The 18933-nt window shown below is 37.0% G+C and overlaps 1 protein-coding gene across 3 annotated transcripts in view; it reads left to right on the top strand.

Annotated features, from left to right (window-relative positions):
* LOC126248330 (cytosolic purine 5'-nucleotidase) overlaps positions 1-18933 on the top strand; it is a 432318-nt gene that overhangs the window by 379693 nt on the left and 33692 nt on the right. For all 3 annotated transcript variants that reach the window (XM_049949235.1, XM_049949227.1, XM_049949244.1), the window contains exons 7-10: positions 3309-3491; positions 8993-9167; positions 16780-17002; positions 17106-17343. In XM_049949235.1, coding sequence (XP_049805192.1) covers positions 3309-3491; positions 8993-9167; positions 16780-17002; positions 17106-17343 — 819 coding nt within the window. The remainder of the gene's footprint in view (positions 1-3308; positions 3492-8992; positions 9168-16779; positions 17003-17105; positions 17344-18933) is intronic.

Genomic DNA, 18933 nt, shown 5'->3' with positions numbered 1-18933 from the left:
TGATGACGGGGCTGAAATGTGGTGGAGCTCCATCCTGCTGGAAGATAATTTCATGTGGTAGTTATGGGAGACCATACCATTTGAGCATATCCAGGTACAAAATTCCAGTCTCTGTCCATTCTAAGAGTTGTCACTATGATCACCATGTTATACATTAAGCCAGTGCCCAGGTTGACTTTTGATGTCCCTCTCCATTTCACATGAGACGTGTGGATTTTCATTACTTCATATTCTACTGTTTTGTGTGTTTACATCTTCATGTCACTTCATTGGAGAAACACACATGTTGCAGAGTCATGTAACTCATTAATCCTATGTAGCGTATACAGTGTGAATTTCATACCTACAACTTTGTCATTAGGTTTTATTGCATAAATCATTTGAATCTTGTATGCTCTTAGACAGAGCCTTCTATGCAAAAAATCATGCCGTGTTGAGCATGGAATCCATAACTGCAAACTAGCGGCATGAACAGATTTACATGAGCTTTGTGCAGTGCTTCTGTAATGTGGTCGACATTTTCTTCAGTGGTCCGTGGTTTTCCAGGAGATTATATGTAGCAGACAATGTGTGGTTTTCAATTTATTGTGGTAGAATTGAATACTTTTCCTTGTAGATGGTTGACATACATTTTAAGTTCTAAAACATTGTACATACATGACAGCTTGCTGCTCTGCTCTTGCACTGTCATGATTTTAACTGCGTGTAAACAAAAGATTTGCATAACCTTGCCAGCCATGCAAAACAAAAATTCCAGAGATCTCTGTGTAGTGAATTCCTTTTATTTCCTTTTCCCATGTCCTCACAATTTTTTTCCAGAACCATGTTAAACAGAAAGGGGGACATTCCATCTCCCTGGCGAACACCAGTGTGGATATGAAATGCTTCTGATGTTTCTCCCATGAATTTAACTTTGGAGGTTGTATCTGTTAATGCCTGTTGAATAATTGACCGTGTTTTCCTGTCAACCCTGAACACCTCTAAGGTGTGAAATAATGTTTGTCCATCTATTGAATTGTAAGCCTTTTTAAAATCGACAACAGTTACCACAGTATTTTTACATCTTTTCATTTGCAAAATTGTTTTTAAGTTCCATTTCTGTTCAATGCAAGTTCGACCTTTGCGAAACCCTGCCTGATAGTCCTCTATTAACTGGTCCGCTTGTTCCTCTAGTCTGTTCAACAGGGCCTTTGAAAGAATTTTGTTTATTACAGGGAGCAGTGAAATTCCCCTGTAATTGTTTGGATCGGTTTTTGCACCTATTTGTGGAGAGGGTGAATTAATGCACATTTCCACTCTGCAGGTATTTGTTCAGTTTCCCAAATATTTGATATAATTCTGTGGGTTGCTTGTGTGAGATTATTATCATTTAATTTCCATACTTCTGCTATGATTCCGTCTTTTCCTGGAGACTTGTTGTTCTTCAAAGAATTGATTATTTCCTTTACCTCTTTAAGTGATGGTGGATTTGAATCGGGATTGGATGTGGGTTTTTTGAAATCTAGTTGTTCTGTCAGAGGCTTGCAGTTGAGAAGTGAGTGAAAATATTTAGCTAAAATTTGACAGTTATTTTTAGGGTTGGTTTCCAGTGATCCATCAGACCGGCGAAAGTGCAGATTAGGTGGTTGATACCCTGTTAGGTTTTCTTTGAAAATTTTGTAAAAAATTCTGGGTTCTTGATAAATTCTTGTTCAATTTCTTTAAGCCGGCTTTTATCATATCTACGTTTTTCTCTTCGTATTGCCTTGGATGAACTCTTCTGTATTCTCAAAAATTCCTGCCCTTTTTCTGTAGTTTTGTTGCTACTGAAAGTTTTCCAAGCTTGTATTCTTTCTTCTATTGCTTGATCACATGCACTGTTCCACTATCTGTGTTTTCTCTTTCTTGAGGGTTTGCCACATTTCATAGTGTTTTTCAGTACTTCTTCCAGTTCGTTGTGTTTGATTGCCCAATTTCCTGGAGAATTTCCCTCTTGATAAGTTTAAGGTATTCTGGATCAATTCTAACTGTTTTGTTCATTGGTGGTTTCTTTCTGTTAGGTTGAAATCTAATCTTTATTTGCAGCAGATGGTGGTCTGACTCAAAAAATCCCTTTCTTGTTCGTACGTTGAGTATTTCTTTGGTATTCTTATTAGATATGGCAACATGGTCTATCTGAAATTCACCATAAGTTGAATTTGGTGATTTCCATGTTGTAAGTTTGTTTGCAGGTTTAAGGAATTGTGTAGACATGATTTTAAGATCAAAATTTTTGCAGAAGTTTATCAGTCTCTCGCCGTTTTTATTTGTTCTCTTGTGAGTTGTATGAATTCCTGTTATTTTCCTGAATTTTTTCTATTTGCAGAGTTTTCCATTGAAACCTCCTAGCATAATTTTCACGTGGTGAGTAGGGATTTTATTTGAGGTTTCCTCCAGTAGTTCCCAGAAGTCATCTATTGCCTTTGGATCTTCTCTATTGTAATCATTTGTGGGGGGCATATACATTTATCAGTGTGTATGCCTTGTTTCCAGATTTTACTGAGATTGTCGAGATTCTTTGTGATGTTGAATGGAAGTTTATTATGGAGTCTATAATTGATTTGTGCACAACAAAAGCTGTGCCAAATTGTTTGGGTCCCTTGCTCAGCTGGACTGCAGGTTTTCCCTTGTAGATTCTGAAGTTTCCTGAATCAAAATGATTTTCGTAAGTAAATCGTGTTTCTTGAATCGCAAGGATTTTTATGTGGAATTTTTCCATAGTATTTGAGAGTTGTTTGAGTTTACCTACTTTGGAGAGTGTGTTTGTGTTGAGAGCTCCTATGAACTTTTTCTATTTTGGTCTTAGAGATTTTGAGAAGCTCCGACTCTTCTGGTCCCCCAGAATCCGATGACCAGAAAGATTCAGTCTAGAGACTGATGCCTGGGGTAGTGGATTTCTTTCCTTTTGTTCCATCATGCTTATTCAAGTTGAAACTTGTTTTGTGGTGATCTTCTGTGAAGGTCACATGTTTACGATTTGATTGTTGAGATTAAGAAGAGCATCGAGCAGCTGCACCAACTAGGTGAACAGGTGCTGACTGCTACCCGCTGGATTCCAGAACAGACGCTAGTGGTTTTGGGCCTGTTATTATTATTATTATTATTCTACAAGTGCTGTATTATGAAACACTCTTGCATACTGTGTATTGTTTTCATTCATGAAATGGAAATTTATAAATGGGTAAACTTTTTGAATGCCTATATTTGTTATTAATATAGTTTCATCAGTTATTTTTTACATATTTCAAAAAATTATAAGGTATTACATGTGATTTTTCTTTGTTTTTCAGGGAGATTTAAAATCTGAGACTATTAAAAACTTAGATGAATATGTGAAAAAAGATGAAAGGCTGCCCATGTTCCTCACAAGGATACGAGAGAGTGGAGCAAAAGTGTTCCTTCTCACTAACAGTGACTACTGTTTTACAGACAAGATAATGAAACATCTGTTTGATTTCCCTCATGGAGCAAGAGTAAGTAGTGAGAAAGTAACTTGTAGTCTCAGAGTTTGAAATATAGCATTGCATTCTATACACAGAATTTGATATCTTGCCGTGAATTTAAAGTGGTGAATATTCTCACAAGAATTTGTGTTTGCATATAGCTTTTTTGCATTTTATTTGTATTTATTTATTTACTTCGTGTTCTGGAGATCCAGGTAGCATGTGAATTGCGTAACTTACACAAATACAATAAAAGATACAATGTAAATAAATATCAAGTTAAGAACATATACTGAGTTAACAGAAAGTTATGTTACACTTTAGGAAGACCAATAATATGTACAGAAAGTGAAGTTAAGCTAAGTATTACAATAAATATGTAAATACCAGTCACTAAATTTTTGAATGTCTATGCTGGTGCTCAAAATAAAGTATTTGTAAAACAGTTGAACTCCTTTCTAAACTAGATTTAGTCTTTTCAATTCAGTGCGCAAACTGATTTTGGTTTTTGTGTTGTAGTCATGATATTCGCTGTTGTCTTTGTACAGGGAATAGTTATTACAGGCAAATGACCACTGAAGTGACAGAGTAAAGTCACAGAAGAGCTGTTGATTTACAAGAGAGGACAGTTACAGAAATTGCATTATCTTCCACATTGCTAATTGTTGTATCAAAAGAAATATTCATGTGAGAAAACTATAAAATCACGAAGAGAGACAATGCCAGACCAGTACTTATCTTCAGTAGGTGAAATTCCAGTACTGCTGACAGACACATTTAAAAGCAGAAAAATAACTGTTCTTAGCTTTTGGAATATTAATTCATTCCTCAGGTAGGACAGATCTTTGTCCCCCCCCCCCCCCCCCCCTTTGTGTCATGTGAGTGATTTGCCCCTACTTTGTGACCTTCCCAATCTAGTCATCTTTCCTCCCTGAGGTTGCAACTAGCAGCACCAAAAGCTTGGAAAAGTTTTCTCAGTTTTAAAATGTGTCTTTCAGCAGCACTGGAATTTTGCCTCCCGTAAGGTTTCGACTGTGTGACTGTAGTAGCCAAGATTATTTTATTTATTTATTTTGAGCTGATAGAGGCAAAGGATCTGATTTTTGGAGTTAAAATTATCTTTTTCTGGAGTCTTTGTGGTTCATGACTAAGACTTTTGAACAATTTGTACTTCTTTTTAGCTCTCTATGCCAACAATCCCCTCCCCCCCCTCGCTTTTTTATTCATTCTCCTTATTGAGCCAACTTATGTATTAACAAAAGGCAAGCAAATTGTAGAAAGTTAATCTGTAAACTGTATCGACAATAAATTATCACTATATCACTTAGCACTACTCATTCTAATGCCAACTAAATTTAGCAAAGTAAATTATAAAGAAAGTTCTACTACTTTAAAAAGAAAAGCTGCATCATCAGTTAAAGGATAGAAATAAAAGAACAAAATGAAGTGGATATAAGATTCAGATATTTGCCAATGGAAAATAAGAACAAGACCCAAAATGGATATAAGATTCAGATATTTGCCAATGGAAAATAAGAACAAGACCCAAAATACCCAACAAACAAAACTGAAAGTAAAGGAGAAGATAAAAAACACAGCAGGAATACCCGATAGCCAAAAGTAGGACTAAGGAAAAACGTTTTACAAACTTGTGCAGTATTTGTGGATTGAGTGGCATTAGTAAAAGATTTTGAAAGTAACTTTTAAATGTAACCACGTGAACCTTCTTTTATAAAATCGAATCATATATTTTTTGGGGAGGGACGGATCACAGAGGACAAAAGACAGTAAGGAAGGAAATCATGAAAATGTCAGTAAGGGGAATTAAATAATGGAAAATCTGTGATAGAATAACAATAAAATGAAAAGGATGGATTGCTACTCACCACATAGTTGCAGACAGATACAGTGAAAAATACTACTAAAATATTAAGCTTTCGAGCAAAGTCCTTCTTACGAGATAGAAAACACACAAAAAAACACACACACACACACACACACACACACACAAAAGCACAACTCTCACACTCACGGCCACTATCTGTGGGTGCTGGAGCCAGACTGTAATACGAGATAGAAAACACACAAAAACACACACACACACACACACACACACACACACACACACACACACACACACACACACACACACACAAAAAAGCACAACTCTCACACTCACGGCCACTATCTGTGGGTGCTGGAGCCAGACTGTAACTGTGTCTGACATGGGGAGGCATGGGGTGTGGAGGGGGAGGAATAACAGGTTAGGGGTGGGAGGCAGGTGCTGTGTACAGGGAAGTGGTGAGGATAGGATAGGGCTTCTAGGTCCAGTCCAGTAGGGTGTGTTTGGGGAGAGGAGGGGGGGGGGGTGTTAAAAGAGAAGTAGAGATGGGGAAAAGACTGGTAGGTGCACTGGTGGGATAGCAGGCATGTGTAGTACTGGCATGAGAGCAGAGAAGGGGGTGATAAGTAAGTAGAAGATAGGGACTAGCGGAGGTTGAGGCCAGAGGGGTTACAGGAACAAAGGCTGTGTTGTAGGGAGAGTTCCCACCTGTGCAGTTCAGAAAAGCTGATGTTGGTGAGAAGAATCCAGATGATGCAGGCTGTGAACAGTCATTAAAGTGAAGCATATAACTGAAGCATATTATGTTGGGCAGCATGTTCAGTGACTGCATGGTCTAGCTGTCTCTTGGCCACAGGTGGGCAGTGGCCATTCATGTAGACAGATAGCTTGTTAGATGCTACGCCCACATAGACGGTGGCTGTGGAATATTTTGTAAATCACATGGCTGCTTTCACAGACTGCCCTGCCTTTGATGGGGCTGGAGATGCCTGTGACAGGAGTGGAATAGATGGTGGTGGGAGAATTTATGTGACAGGTCTTGCATCTGTATCTATTGCAGAGATATGAGTCATGAGGCAAGGAGCTGGTAGGAGGGGTGGATTAGGGATGGACAAGGATATTGTTTGCATTTGGTGAGTGGCAGAATACCACAGTGGGATGGGTGGGGAGGGTAGTGGGGAGAACATTCCTCATTTCAGAGCACGATGAGAGGTGGTCGAAACCATGATGGAGAATGCATTGCTCCAATCCTGGGGGTCATACTGAGTGACGAGAGGAGTGCTCCTCTGTGGCTAGACAATAAGTGAATGGAGTGACAAAGCACAGGAAATTTGTTTCTGTGCAAGGTGCAGGGAATTGTTGAATAAGCATGTTGATACAGCAATTCTTTCACAGTAGCAGACAAAAAGAATGAAGATGTCAATTTTGTATTGGATGTCAGAAAATTGAATTAAATAGTAAAAAGGAAAAATGATAGACCTATTAGTACTGACGAGACATTGCAAAACATCCATGGATTTACGTGCTCTACATGTGACATGTAGATACAGGAACATAAAATAAGATGATAAATCGAGGCCATATACTGCACTTTTACATAAATTGTATGGTACCTTTTTGGCTTAATCTATCAGTCTACATGACAAAGGAACAGAAGCAGAACTCAGGAAGCCAGAAAAAAAATTCAGAGTTTAGATAACATGAATAGGGCTGTTGTATGTTGTGGTACCGGTAGTAGTATTAAAAAGAAATTGAATCTGGAGAAATGATATGAAACCAGAAATCAGACCATTCTCATAAAATAAATGTACTACACTGGAACAAATTTGTGGACAGATCCTCTTTCAAAGGTAAGGCTGGTCTGAGATGGTGCAGTATTCCAGTAAAAGTCTGAAACTGAGTGTACCGAGGGATTAAATGAAATTAATTGATAATATAAAAGAACTTATTTGCAAAGGATAGTGCATTGATAGTGTATCTTTGCTGTATGTGCTTTGTTCCCTTTTCTCTTGTATCCTACTGTAAATAAACTGGTTCATGAAGCTGGAGTATGAAAATCAATTTTGTCATTGTTGTGTCTGGGAGGCACTGCAAAAAATTGTATATGTTTTAAAAATTGGTGGGTAGAGTTGTGACGTTAGCCTCTTTCTTTCTTTCTTTCTTCATTGATTGTCCTTGGTGTCAACATACTGTGTTGTGATACTGGCTGAATAATGGAGAATGGAAGTTTAATACTGACTACTTTAAATGATGTAACTGACAGGTGCACATCCGTGTTTTAAGTTCTTTACTTTCACTGTTCACCGAGCGAGGTGGCGCAGTGGTTAGCACACTGGACTCGCATTCGGGAGGACGACGGTTCAATCCCGCGTCCGGCCATCCTGATTTAGGTTTTCCGTGATTTCCCTAAATCTCTCCAGGCAAATACCGGGATGGTTCCTTTGAAAGGGCACGGCCGACTTCCTTCCGCATCTTTCCCTAATCCGATGAGACCGATGACCTCGCTGTTTGGTCTCTTCCCCAAAACAACCAACTTTCACTGTTCACAACCCCCCAATAATACACAGTTACATGGCCAGTGCACTGTTGTTTAACATTCAACAAGTCTCCTTAATAGGTTGCAAGCAAACATCAACATACTGCTACAATAGTTTAGTGTCGAACATCTACGAGCAGTAAAAACCTAACCACACAGTTCTTGCCGCATAATGCGGTAGGTATTGAACAGACACTGTCATTGTTATAGCACACGGCCTATTGCACTTATTTCACAGTTAAGTGGATGCATTGTTGTTGATCTAACCAATACTGGTTCCTCGTCTGAATCTTGGCCATGGACTGACCGTCTCGGGACCAAAAATAGGGCCCTTATATATCATCACAATAATAGGCACAGAAACTACACATTGTTCAATGTTTAATTTACAGAAATTACAATTAAAGCACACCTCATTCAACTAACTGAAAACATTCAAAAATCTTTGTTTTTAACAGTTTCTTCTACTGCAAGCCGAATTGTTAGTTTAAATGATGAAATTAACGTATGTAGTTATACAAACAATACTTTTGACAGAACTGGTAATTAATTTAGAATTAATTAACTGCTGGCTTTGCTAACATGTTTTCAAATATAGCCAAATAAATACTTAAAGAACACCAGTGTTTCATCTTCCAAATATTTATAATTAGTGCAGAATTTATGTTTGTTTATAAGTCAACAATAGAATTTGAGTTACAAAACAATTACTGATTTCACCCTATAACAAAAGATACTAACTAGGAATAGTAAAAATAAATTAGAAAATCAATTGCATACATAAAATTAAGCACAAAATTAGATCTGGTTTTATATTCTTTAAAACTGAGGGCCAACCATTCTCTTTTATGGAAGTTCAAATTATGCTCATGTATGTTAATGATAATTAGTCAAAAATGAAAAAGTGAATTTATGGAGGCAGATAGCGAAATAAGAGAGGAAGTAAAAACTATCTCAGCTTTCTTCGTCTCAGAGTCTTGTTATTCTGATTCTGTCTCGTGTTCAAAGAAAAAGAATCTGTAGATGCATTTTAGTCTAAAAGGTGTCTATATTCTGTGCATTGTAGCATATTACATTTGATCAGTTAGCATTAGTGAGGTATAACGTACCATCATGCTTGTATTCATTAAGATGTTTGTTTTCCTTATTTAGCCAGATGAACCCCACAGAGACTGGAAGACCTATTTTGACACCATAGTGGTAGATGCCCGAAAACCTTTATTTTTTGGAGAAGGCACAATTCTTCGACAGGTGGACACTGTCACTGGAGCCCTGAAGATAGGCTCCCATGTGGGGCCTCTGCAGCAGGGACAAGTTTATTCTGGAGGTATAGTATCACTACCACATAAAAATACTTTCAGTAAATACTTTTGGGGTATTCTACTTCTTTTCCCCAGGACATTCTTATGTAGGTAGCCGTTTTACTGGTGGATTTAAAATATATGCAGAATAAATAAAATGTATGATGTGTCACTCCTAGTCTAGTGCTTAAGGAAATCATTTTGAATTTTGATTTATTTAAGATGCATTGAATATCCAAAACTAGGTAGTCATGCATCCTTGAACATGACGTCATATTTAAAAACAGAATCTTTTCTTTATTTTTGTGAATGAGTATGACAGTTCTTTACATATCCTGCTTTTTGAAAAAAATAAAATAAGAATCCTCTAGAAAGGCATCGATGTTGGCAATATATGTAATCTAGAGCACAAGGCTCTTGACAATGAAACTTCCTGGCAGATTAAAACTGTGTGCCGAACCGAGACTCGAACTTGGGACCTTTGCCTTTTGCGGGCAAGTGCTCTACCAACTGAGCTACCCAAGCACAGTCCGCTGCAGAGTGAAAATCTCATTCTGGAATCATCCCCCAGGCTGTGGCTAAGCCATGTCTCCGAAATATCCTTTCTTTCAGAAGTGCTTGTTCTGCAAGGTTCGCAGGAGAGCTTCTGAAAAGTTTGGAAGATAGGAGGCGACGTACTGGCAGAAGTAAAGCTGTGAGGACGGGTCGTGAGTCGTGCTTGGGTAGCTCAGTTGGTAGAGCACTTGCCCGCGAAAGGCAAGGGTCCCGAGTTCGAGTCTCGGTTCGGCACACAGTTTTAATCTGCCAGGAAGTTTCATATCAGCGCACACTCCGCTGCAGAGTGAAAATCTCATTCTGGAATCATCCCCCAGGCTGTGGCTAAGCCATGTCTCCGAAATATCCTTTCTTTCAGAAGTGCTTGTTCTGCAAGGTTCGCAGGAGAGCTTCTGAAAAGTTTGGAAGGTAGGAGGCGAGGTACTGGCAGAAGTAAAGCTGTGAGGTCGGGTCGTGAGTCATGCTTGGGTAGCTCAGTTGGTTGAGCACTTGCCCGCGAAAGGCAAAGGTCCCGAGTTCGAGTCTCGGTTCGGCACACAGTTTTAATCTGCCAGGAAGTTTCATATCAGCGCACACTCCACTGCAGAGTGAAAATCTCATTCTGGGCTCTTGACAATATTGGATAGCAATGCTGGTTCTGTTTACGCCACAGAAGTGGTTTGTTTGGCCTTGTGAAGATAGTCTTTCTCCAAATAGGATTCATTTCTACAAAGGTGGCAGACATTTTTATCACTGAAATGTATGTAATACCAAAACACTTCATAATAAAACTAAAATATTGATGTTGGTATGCAATGACTTTACAGATTTGTTTACTGCACTCTGAGAATGCAGTTATACTAGTAAAGTTAGCTAAGTAATGCTATTAAAGTATTTTTAAATTTATTTAAGTAATGTAACAAAAATGAAATGTAATTATTGTATTGTATTGTATTTTATTGATACAGGCAATCACAGTATTGTACAGTTGTACATATGATACTGGACAGGTCAAGAGAGCATATTTACAAGTAATTTTTACAAATTGATTTTTACATTAGTTTTTAGTGAAGAAATTATCTATCTTAAACAAAACAGACAATACAAATCATAGAATTGTATGGTTGTACATATGAAATTGGACAGGTCAAGAGAACATATTTGCAAGTAATTTTTAATAAATTGATTTTACATTATTTTGTAATGAGGAAGTTATCTATCTTTAACAAAACAGTAAATACAAACGTTATGTAGTAAAATACAAACAGTTGTAATAGTAAAATAACCCAGTATATTTCATAGACATGCACAGTATATAACAATCCAGTGTATTTCATAGACATGCACAGTATATAATTTTCAGACCTAATTGAACATTTATTATAAAATTCTTTACAACTTTAACCCCTTTCAAAAAAATGATCGACTGCATAAAAGCATTGGTCCAAGAGATATTTTTTTAACTTATGTGTGAAGGCTCTTGGGTTCTTTGTTGTTATGATTCCATTTGGTAAATTATTATACATTTGTATCCCAACATTTAAAACACTTTTTTGGTAACAGGTAGTTCTGGACTGAATCATATGTAGGTCAGATTGCTGCCTTGTTGCATAGTTATGGATATCTCCATGAATTTTAATGTGCAGTCATTGTTTAACAGGTATGACTTGACAAATGAGACGATATTATAAATGTAAGCAGAGGGCAGTGTCATAATGCCATTTGTTTTCAAATGTTGTCTGCATGATTCGTTATGTCTTAGGTTACATATTATGCGTATTGCCCTTTTTTTCATTTTGAAAATATATCTAACCCACAGGTGGGTTCCCCCAAAATATGATTCCATACTGTAATGTTGAGTGGAAGTAAGCATAATATACATGTTTGAGAACAGATTTTGTGACTGATTTTTTGAGTATCCTTAAAATGTAACACACAGTTGATAGCTTTTTTGAGATATAATTTGTGTGAGTCTCCCACTTAAGATTTTCTGCAAGCCATATGCCAAGAAACTTGACAGAGTCCACACACATAAGCTCTTGATTATTTAGAATCACACTGGGCATTTCTTGTTTTTGGGATGAGAGTCTGAAGTTGATGTACGTTGTTTTCTGTATATTTATAATCAGTTTGTTCTCTTTGAACCATTTGCTGAATGATGACATAAGCGGTTTAATTTTTTTGTTTGTGGTCCTTCGTATCAGTTTCTGTTATTAGTATACTCGTGCCATTGGCAAATAGTGTGGTATGTCCTGTAGCAAGCTTCGTGCTTATGTCATCAATGTATAGCAGAAACAGTGTGGGTCCCAGGATTGAGCCTTGTGGCACACCACATCTAATAGGCATTGTGTCAGAGGAGCAGACAGTACATTGATGGGTGGTTGTATTCTTTTTCTCAAAATTAATTTCAACTTTTTGTGATCTGTTTGACAGGTAAGATTCTAACCATGTGTTTGCCATTCCTCTTATACCTTTATTAGCTAGCTTCTTAAGGAGTATGGTATGGTCAATTACATCAAAGGCTTTGGATAAATCTAAGAAGATACCAGTAGAGATTTCCTAATTATCCAGTGCTTTTAAGGTTTTGTTGAGATACCCATAAATAGCAGTGGTAGTCGTCTTTTGTTTTCTAAAACCATGCTGGTGTTTTGTTAATAAGGCTAGTTTATTAGTAAAGTCTTACAATCTGCTGTAAAATAATTTTTTCAAATATTTTTGAGAATGAGCTGAGTTGTGCTATGGGCCTGTAATTGGCTATATCATTTTTAGGGCCCTTTTTGTGAAGTGGGGTAATTTTAGAAGTCTTTAGTAGGTCAGGGAAAGCTTCATTTGTAAAGGATGTATTTATTATGTGGGTTAGGGGTTCTGCAATGGATTCTCCACATTTATTTACAAGTAAATCAGGAATGTTGTCACTGCCACTGGAGTACTTATTCTTTAGTCCTTTTATAGCTGTAAGTACTTCAGTATTGGAGACTTTGTGAAGGAACATTGATGCCTGTACTGGTATGGTATCCATTAGTGTTTGGTGTGAGTATTTGGTCTGTGGCAGTTTTTCTTTATCAGGTTTTCTGCTATTTTGCTAAAATAGTCATTAAAACCATTTACTATTTTGTCGGGGTCTGATGTGACTCCATCATTTATGTTTAGTTTTAATGTTTTGTTTATAACATGCTGCTTACTGTTTGTTTCATTTTTTACAACTGTCCACAAGCCTTTCATTTTATTGTTAGATTCCTTTATAAATTTTTCATTGTATAATTTTTTTGCTTGTTGAATTACTTTTCTGTAGATTTCAAAATAGGTCTTACAATATGACCTAAACTGATCATTGACTTCATCGTGTTTCATGTGATTTTTTAAATCACGTTTTTTTTTGGCTGGAGATCCATATCCCATTTGTTATTCATGAGTTTGTGTATTTGTTTCCTATTTTCCTGGATTTCAGTGGAAATGCAGTATTGAAGTGGTGGAGAAATGTTTCATGGAAGGAATTAAATATGTAGTTTACATCATTTTCTTTATAGACCTCTGCCCAGTTTTCAGCCCTTAACAGATAGTTAAAAAGCCTTATATTATCATCATTAAATTGCCTTTGCATTTTAGTTTTTGTGGGATATTGTCTTATGTAATTTAAATTCACCATTAGTATTTGGGCTTCATTGTCACTGTAACCTGTGCTGATGACTTCGATTGAGTGGTGTAGTTTGTCTGTGTTTATGAAAATCTGATCTAGAGCTGTTTTTCAATTTTTTGTGATCCTGGTTGGTGTGTTTACAGTTGGGGATAGGTTGAATGAATTCGTAATATTCAACAATTCATCTTTGTTTTTTCCAGGTGTGAGGAAGTCAATATTAAAATCTCCACTTATTAATAGATTTTTGTTTAATGAGTGAATTTTTGTCAGTAGTGCTTCAAGGGAGTGATTGAAGGTTTGGATGTTCCCATCAGGGGCTCTATATACATTCAGTATCAATAGGTTGTAGTCTGTTAAGGTAATTAAGGTGAATTCAAAGTCTGTTTCTATTTGCATATTATTGTACTTTGTGAGGCTTTTGTAGCTTAAATTTTTTTTTGACATAGATTGCTGTACGACCTCCCTTACTTTTGTTCCGACAAGAATAACCAGCTGGAGTAAATTCGCCAAGTGGTGTTTTTTTTAAATTTTGTCTTCTGTTAACCAGTGTTCAGTAATACAGAGAACATCTAAGTGTGACTTTGTTTTTTGGAAGAGCTCTATTTCTAGTAACTTATTAAACATTGACTGCACATTATGGTGTAATATTTTAAAGGATAATAGTGACTGTTTTCCAATGGAATGATTTTTGACACCACTCACCGGGTTTTCTTGTAGTTTTGGTTTTGCACCTGTTTTCCTTTGGTGTGCTGCTAGCAGGGAGCTACTGGTGTTCTTGCGGATAAAAAAATCCTGGCTGTAGGCTGGAGGTCTGCGTTTTCGTGTTGAAGATCTTGTCACAGTTTCCAGTGGTACTGATTTGGAGTGTGGCTGCACATTTTTTGCTGTTTCCACTTGGATGTCGTGGGCTGACTGATTTGTGGCACTTGACGAGATTTTTGCACAGGATGTTGGTGGTGACTTGGTTCTGTTATGTTTATACCTGAATTAGAATAACAAAGTAAGTGAAAGACTCTGAAAGGGGTGACATAGGCAGTTCACTATTACCCATGTGCTCAATATGACTGTGACACCAGCTGTCGAATCCAGTACTGAACATCTCAGTACATTTTTTGCTAACTTAAGGTACTGAGTTTGCCTTGCTGGGTCGTGATAGTCTTATCACTTTTTCTATTAGCTGCTTACATTCTGTTGCACATTATTAAAAAAAAATTAGCACGAAGAAACAAAGTACATGTCTAAGGTGAGTCACAACAGTTTGTTAATGGCCCCAGTTGTTATCCACGGAGTAATAGCCATTTGTAAATAAAATAGAAGGTGCAACTGAGTTTTTTCTCCTGTTGGTGGTTGTTATGGTAGCCCTTTTGTAAACTACTAACTGTAAATCACTTTCTTATTCTGATCCAGGTATTCTGGCTCCACACTTTTAACATTAATTCCTGCAATGGCGTTTGATTGAATGGACAGCAGTGTCAACACTAAATGCCAGTAGCTTAAACCTGAGGTCCAACAACTGGGCGGTCCAACAACTGGGCACTACAACTGTTTGTTGTATAAGTGTCTTTCATTCATGTAATCAGTTATTTGTGTAGCAGACTGACCACATTCTACATCACCTGAGATAAATTTTAATTTTTAATTTCTAGCAAACATATATGAGAACCATAATATGACTATCTGTCACATACTGTTCACCACCTTGACAGTTAATCCTTAACATGGTTTCATCACTTCACTCACTTCTTTGTGTGGTTTAGACTACTACTCTGATACAACTGGAAAGTCTTTGCATTTCAGTGCTATAGTTGTTTTTGCAGCATCCCCAGTTTCTTGAAACATTGATGAATATAGTTAGTGGAGTTCCATCTCGTTGCAACCTGCAAGGAAGAGAAAAAATAAACTTAACCCCTTTAATTTATTGGCAACATATGAAATTGGAATTTTGATGAGCATTGTGTCCACAGATTTAATATAATTACTGAATGAAGTCATTCTCCAAATGGCTGTCAAGAATATTGATTACAATTCCAGTGTCAACAAGTAAACATTGTCGAGCATTGAGAAATGTTATATCCCAATCTACAACATTAAGGTGTGACATGCTGGAACTTAGTTCCAACAGTCTGAATTCAAACGTGTATGGTCATATTAGTAAACACACTCTTCCACACAACATGTTAGCAGCACATGCCATGTGGCAAGCACAATAACAGCAGTCTGCTTGCTTAAAAATACAAAGCTACATCCACAATGTACACTAAAATGACTTGTTTGTTTATTCGACGTAGTGGTTGGATTAAAATAGTTATTGTCCAAAAGCTTAGCAATAATTTCAGTCTTGTTTTTGTGCCTTTTATTCTACTCAGGAGTTTCTAGATTGTATTGAAAATTGGAGAATATAATAAATATTGAAGACCCAAAAATGGTTTCATTTTGTGTTTTATCATTAACTTTTTACAAGGGTTGTCCACAAAGTAAGTTCTGTTTCTATTTCTATCCACGGCAGTGCTACCATCGCAGTTCTGAGCATGCGCGGCAGTTACTTTGACTCAATGAGAAGACATGTACGCCATTTTCAGATTGCTGTTGCTGACATGTGCTTTGTAGTGCTTCTTTATAATGTCAGCTGTAATTGGAAATGCCACTGCATGTGAAATCAGATCTGTGATTCGTTTTCTAAATGCAAAGAAAGTTAAACCAAAGGAAATGCATCGGTAAATCTGCTAGGTTTAAGAACAAAATGCTATGAGTGACTCAGTGATTAGAAGATGGGTCAGACTGTTCAATGCAGGACGTGATCAAGTGCACGATGAAGAACGAAGTGGACGCCCGTCTGTGGTTACTGATGAACTGGTTCACACAATTGAAGAGAAGATTAAGCACAACTGTAAGTTTACACTTAGTGCTCTTACTACAGAAGTTCCGCAAATGTCATGATCACTAATTCGTATCAAAAGGTGTTGTTTATTTTTTCATGATAATGCCCAACCTCACAGAGCAAATGTGACCAAACATCTCTTATGGGAATTTCACTGGGTCGCATTTGGTCATCCTCCATACAGCCCGGACCTCGCTCCTAGCAACTTTCTTGTCTTCTTACACCTAAAATCTGGCCTTGGTGGTCAATACTCCAAAGATGATGATGAGCTGAATGAACATGTTACCACATGGTTGAATACATAGGCGGCAACCTTCTATGAAGAAGGCATACAAAATCTCGTGCCACACTATGACAAGTGCCTACAAAATTTTGGAAGCTATGTAGAAAAGTAGTTTAACAGTTGTAGTTTTTTGTACAATAAATATTTTTTCTGTATCTGTACACGTTTGTTTTATATAACCGATCAGAACTTACTTTCTGGACATACCTTGTACATGCTGTTTTTTGACCAAGGACTCATATATTTCTGTGAAAGTTTCAATTTAGTGTTATGGGTCAGTGTACATAAATATTTCTTATGTTTCAGGCAACTGTGATGTGTTTACAGAACTTCTTGGTGCAAAAGGCAAAGATGTGCTATACATAGGAGATCACATATTTGGTGATATTCTGAAGTCAAAAAAGATTCGCGGGTGGCGAACATTTCTTATTGTTCCAGAATTAGTCCAGGAACTCCATGTATGGACGGACAAATGTCAGCTTTTTGCTGAACTCCAGGCACTAGATGTTATGCTAGGAGAAATGTACAAGTAGGTGTGATTGATTGTGAGGTTTTACAGAACAAAATAGTAGATACTACTGTTGTACAGAATAGTGTTTCTTGTTTCTAAAATATGGGTGAATGTTGTTTAGGAATCTAGACAGCAGTACAAAAGAGAAACCAGATATATCAAAAATACGGCTTGCTATTCGAGATGTAACGCATAAGATGGACCTGGCTTATGGAATGATGGGCAGCGTTTTTCGCAGTGGATCAAGACAGACGTTTTTCTCCTCTCAAGTTGTGCGATATGCTGATTTGTATGCAGCTACTTTCCTCAACCTTATCTACTACCCTTTCAGTTACATGTTCCGAGCACCAGCAATGTTGGTATGTACACATATTTTATTTTCTGATCATAACACACAATTTTATAGGCTGAACAATGTCAACAGTGTACAATTAAATCATCATTTGTGCATGCAGGGAAGCCTTTTTACACTGTTGTGTAATTATTTAGTTCATATACTAAGATAATAAGTCATCAAAACTGGACTTATTTGTTGCACGGAGGTACCCCAATCCTTATTTGAAGAAGATAGACTTGATTGCCGCCTGTCAATGACTTTTTTTAATATTTCAAACTGATAGGATTCGGGCAGTGTCATTCATGTTCAGATCTGATAAACAATATAAAAATAAATGATAGATTGGCTCTAGTCATTTTCTTACAATATTGCAGGGCTAAAAAATCTCTCTCTGATTACAGTGCAAACGTTGTGAAACATACTATTTCTTGTAAGTACAGAATAACCAGTCTTAATGGAATTATCAGTTTGTAACACCCCCTTCTCCTTCCAGATATGTAGACAATGTTCATGGTGCCACAACAAGATGATTTGTGGCATCTGTCACTTGAATTTTGAGGTCTCATCAGTTGATTTAAATAGAAGTGCTGCAATACAACTACATTTTTTTATTGTTGTTAATACTTTCTTATAACACAATTCCATACCATGTGCCATTACACAGCTGCTTCACTTTCATACAATTATTTACAAGGAGTATTCTGCAGAGGGTAATTCTAACATTAAATCAAGAGTGTGCCAGGCGAAGACAATAGTCGGTGAAAATTCACGAGAGAGCTCGAATAGAAATGACGCTGGCACACAGTACTAACTGCCACCCCTACACTACTGCATTGTTGATACAGCAAATTACTTCCTACGTTGTAGATACAAATGTATATGCTCTCATGTGCCATAAAATTATTATAGAGGTCAACCCTTTCCAATACAATTTTTCTACTCACTGCATTCTCCTCAACTCTTATTTATAGCACTATACAGTAAATGCGTCGGACATTGTCTGACATCAGAGTCGTAGCAGAAAATCGTAATGTTGGATGTACTCCGACAGTGAATCCAAAGGGTTAAATTCCATGTTTCATCATCGTATACTTAAGAAAATTGAGTATGCTGTCTCTCTATATTAAAATTTTGAAAGAAACCTGATTGATGTAAAAAGGCTATACTGTTAATGAATGCCCTGTACATGTACTAATGGATTTAAAAAATACTCTTGAGATAATTTATATGTAAAACATTCAAGATCATTAAGCATAAAACATTACATTTCGTAGACTGATAAATACATTTCATTAAAAATAAACAGTTAAAAAACTTTTGAGACTGTGTCCTTTCTTCTTTTCCATCAAACAATCATAGAGGAAGCTTCCAAAGTGCCACACCGAAAGTAGCACCACATTGAGCTTTCCTCCATCATGCAAACTCAACGCTGCCAGTAAACAGTGGGCCACCACAGCAGACTTGTGGTAAAGTGATTTGTTCCATCCCAACATGAAGCGCTAATAAAGGCTAGAACATGTCTTTTAAAATTTCAAAATAATTACTAAGTGCAAAATCACTTTGCTTGTTCAGTAGTTCTTGTGGAGTTTTTAGCTGGTTATACATCTCAAGT

Source organism: Schistocerca nitens, chromosome 1 (assembly GCF_023898315.1).
Source record: "Schistocerca nitens isolate TAMUIC-IGC-003100 chromosome 1, iqSchNite1.1, whole genome shotgun sequence".
Taxonomy (NCBI): domain Eukaryota; kingdom Metazoa; phylum Arthropoda; class Insecta; order Orthoptera; family Acrididae; genus Schistocerca; species Schistocerca nitens.
Note: the sequence above shows the minus strand (reverse complement) of the source record. Positions and strands in the feature narration are given on the sequence as shown.